The sequence below is a fragment of the Rhinopithecus bieti genome, unplaced genomic scaffold (assembly GCF_001698545.2).
Source record: "Rhinopithecus bieti isolate Rb0 unplaced genomic scaffold, ASM169854v2 scaffold_19708, whole genome shotgun sequence".
Taxonomy (NCBI): Eukaryota; Metazoa; Chordata; class Mammalia; order Primates; family Cercopithecidae; genus Rhinopithecus; species Rhinopithecus bieti.
Window position 1 is genome coordinate 1457655 of NW_016810765.1, and position 3073 is coordinate 1460727.

The 3073-nt window shown below is 37.7% G+C and overlaps 1 protein-coding gene across 5 annotated transcripts in view; it reads left to right on the forward strand.

Annotated features, from left to right (window-relative positions):
• PCSK5 (proprotein convertase subtilisin/kexin type 5) overlaps positions 1-3073 on the forward strand; it is a 483293-nt gene that overhangs the window by 299695 nt on the left and 180525 nt on the right. For all 5 annotated transcript variants that reach the window (XM_017892732.1, XM_017892728.1, XM_017892730.1 and 2 more), the window contains exon 17: positions 2145-2229. In XM_017892732.1, coding sequence (XP_017748221.1) covers positions 2145-2229 — 85 coding nt within the window. The remainder of the gene's footprint in view (positions 1-2144; positions 2230-3073) is intronic.

Consider the following 3073-nt stretch of genomic DNA (forward strand, 5'->3'; position numbering starts at 1 on the left):
GGGGAAGTGTTTTTTTTTTTTTTTTTTTTTTCTAATGAATAGAAGTAATTTGCAACCTTACCAAACAAAAATCTGTGCATTAACACAGAGTTTGGGCCCTAATCAGCCATCATTAGCAAACAGACGAAGGTATATTGCCCTAGAGAATTAAATAGTCTTAAGGTAGACCTTTTAGACAGTGTTCTAGTGTGGCTCTGAAAAGGACTGCAGTTATCTTTTACTTTATTTCTGAGTTCTAGATAATTTCTCTTAACAAGAACGTCATACTATGGTATATGATCGCACTGAAATTTCATGTTTCTGCACAACCTAAGGAAGAAAAAAGAAAACTCAAGTTTAAAGGAACAAGAGTTATTTACAATAAAATCAGACAAGAAATCTGAAGTGAATACTCTTGCTTCTTAAGAAGTGAAATTCTCTCTGGTTTCAAAGAGGAGCATTTCTTTGTGAGGCAGACAGGGTCTCTCAACTTACCCTTTAGGGCAGTGGGTAGGGACTCTGCCTTTCTTGCTTGCCCCAAAATTTAGAACATGAACTTTGACTTGAGGGAGAAAAGAGAAATTGGGAGAGAGAAGGGGGCATAAAGAATCCACAGAAATATGCAGTATTCCTTGTGGGGGAAAAAAAAATCAACATTCTATCAAGAAGGTTGAGCCTTGGAAAAGAAATTTGATTCTGGAATGTTGTATGACAGAACCAAGGTAATTGAGAGTCAGTTGTTTCCAGAGCCTAGAAGGTAGATAATTAAGGTGTTCAAACTATGACTTCAGCTACCACAAAGTGTTGATACAAGTGGTTTGTATATCTCTTTTTATGTAATTGCCTTATAGTTTTCTTCTCTAATGACTCCATTTATGTACAACATAATGATCACATATGATCATGACTAGTAATAATTACTGCCAACACATTTATGGTGCTTAATAGTTCATATCGTTCCCTTGAATAATTAATTTTATTTAACTTCTCAAGACAACCAGAGAGGTGGGTAACATTGTAATCTCCATTTAATGAGTGAGAGAACAGAGACCCTGAACTTGCCCACTGGAGATGCTAAAAGCAGAATGCACATCTAGGTCATCTGAGTTAAGATCCTATGCATGTTCAGTATTCTCAGAGAGACAGTGAGAGAGACCACGTGATGACTACTGTTAAGATTGTAAGGGGCTTCGTATTTCGTGCTCAGAGGCTCAGACTTGATCCAGCAGGTCCTTGCAGGGATCCACTAAGTTGTGTTTCTCTATGGAACCCTGAAGAACACCAACATTTAAAAAGCAGATGGAAGCCCATGAAGAAAGCTTCATTCAGTTCTATACATTCACATGGCTATAATCCACTTGCATATCAGAGCAGGTACCAAGACTTTAGCAAAATTTTGTCTAAGGTAGAAGTCCTTCCTTAATATGCCAAATGTTTTCCTCCACAGAACAACCATAAATTTGCCAACTTTTTTCAATATGGACCTGGTAGTAACTAGGAAGGCAAGTATTTACAGTATACTTGTTCAAATGATGCATTTCTATTCTCCAGAATATAGATATTATCTGAATTATAACAACATTTATACCAATTCCACGGCTACTATAAAGTGCAAGACACTAAAATAGTGTTTAAAATAAACAATATAAGAAATAAGCAGTCCTTACCTTGCAGTCTTAAATGTAGATTCCCTTCTCTAGTTCAGCTCAACTGACCAGCCCTAAAAGTTATGAGCATGAGGGTCTACATTCCCATTCCTCCGTCTCAGGCCTTGCCTTTCAATCCTTATAGAGTGATGTCGTCCCAGCTTCGTGAGTGGGATTTGCACTGTTGCAAGTTAGGAAACCCTGCTGGGGAGAGAGACTAGGAAGAAGAAGAAGAAAAAAAAAAGGCCTATAAACTGTTCAACTAAGAATTAGCTAGGCTATCATTTTCTTGTCTGCAAAATGGCAGAGAAGTGTAAGGTGTTTTCCAGTGTTACAGTTCCTGTCTGTACTTGGTTTGCTGAGAAATGATAACACATAGTGATTCTATGGCTTTTCCTGCAATTTTCTAGTCAAGGCCATAGGTACTATAGCATACATTAGCAAGCATTAGAACATCTCTGATGCTTTTATGGAATCCAATTGACCAATTGATTTATAACTTTCTCTTTTTTTTAACAGAGAAAAATCTTTGCCGGAAATGCAGTGAAACCTGCAAGACATGTACTGAATTCCATAACTGTACAGAATGTAGGGATGGGTTAAGGTAAGAGAGTGAAGGATTTTATTAAGTAACACAGCCCAAAGAGCTTCTTAATGAAAATAAAATGAAAAACTGATAAATAAATAGCCCTCTTACGATCTACCCTTGGTTTGACTCCCATTCAAGCACTTGATTGCTATTTGCATTGTCTCTACTATTACACGTGAAAAATGGGATGCTGTGTTGGCTAAAGAAGAGTTATATCCAAACAAATTCTCTTTAGAAAAGATGGCTCAGATATAAGTCAATAAAAATGGCCATTTGAGAGGCATTCTTTGTGCTTTTTAACCTGCATTGTGCCAGTCAAGGATTACTGTGCAGGTAATACCAATGAATTATATTTAATCCCCCTGATTCATTCCTTGGATGGTCGGAAATTATTCCCTTATCTTTATTATTTCTCTCCACATACCCAATCATTCTCTTATCTGAAGTACCTCAGGCTTGTTTCCGTTATGCTATGGTATGCACATAGATTTAACACCAGGAAATGTTTTCCTTGAACAGGATGACTTGCTCATTGCTAAAGCTCAATAGTTAGTCAGCTCTCTAAGAGAACAATGTACAGCTCAAATTAACTAGGTAGCCTCTTGATCTCAGTAGGGAAGCTCAGACCATTCTGCATTTAGTGAGGAGCTGGACTAGGGCTGTACGTGGAATTAGAACTCTGCTGCACTGGATTTCTTTTAGGTATTGATCGTATCTTTATTTCCCCCTGTGATCGGAGGTAAACTAGGCAGAGTCCAGGCAGTTTCCAGGCAGGTACATTCTTCACCATTAACCAGTATTGGAGCATCATTTTCATTTAGATTGATCAATTATCTATGGCTTTATTTCCTCCCCCCCC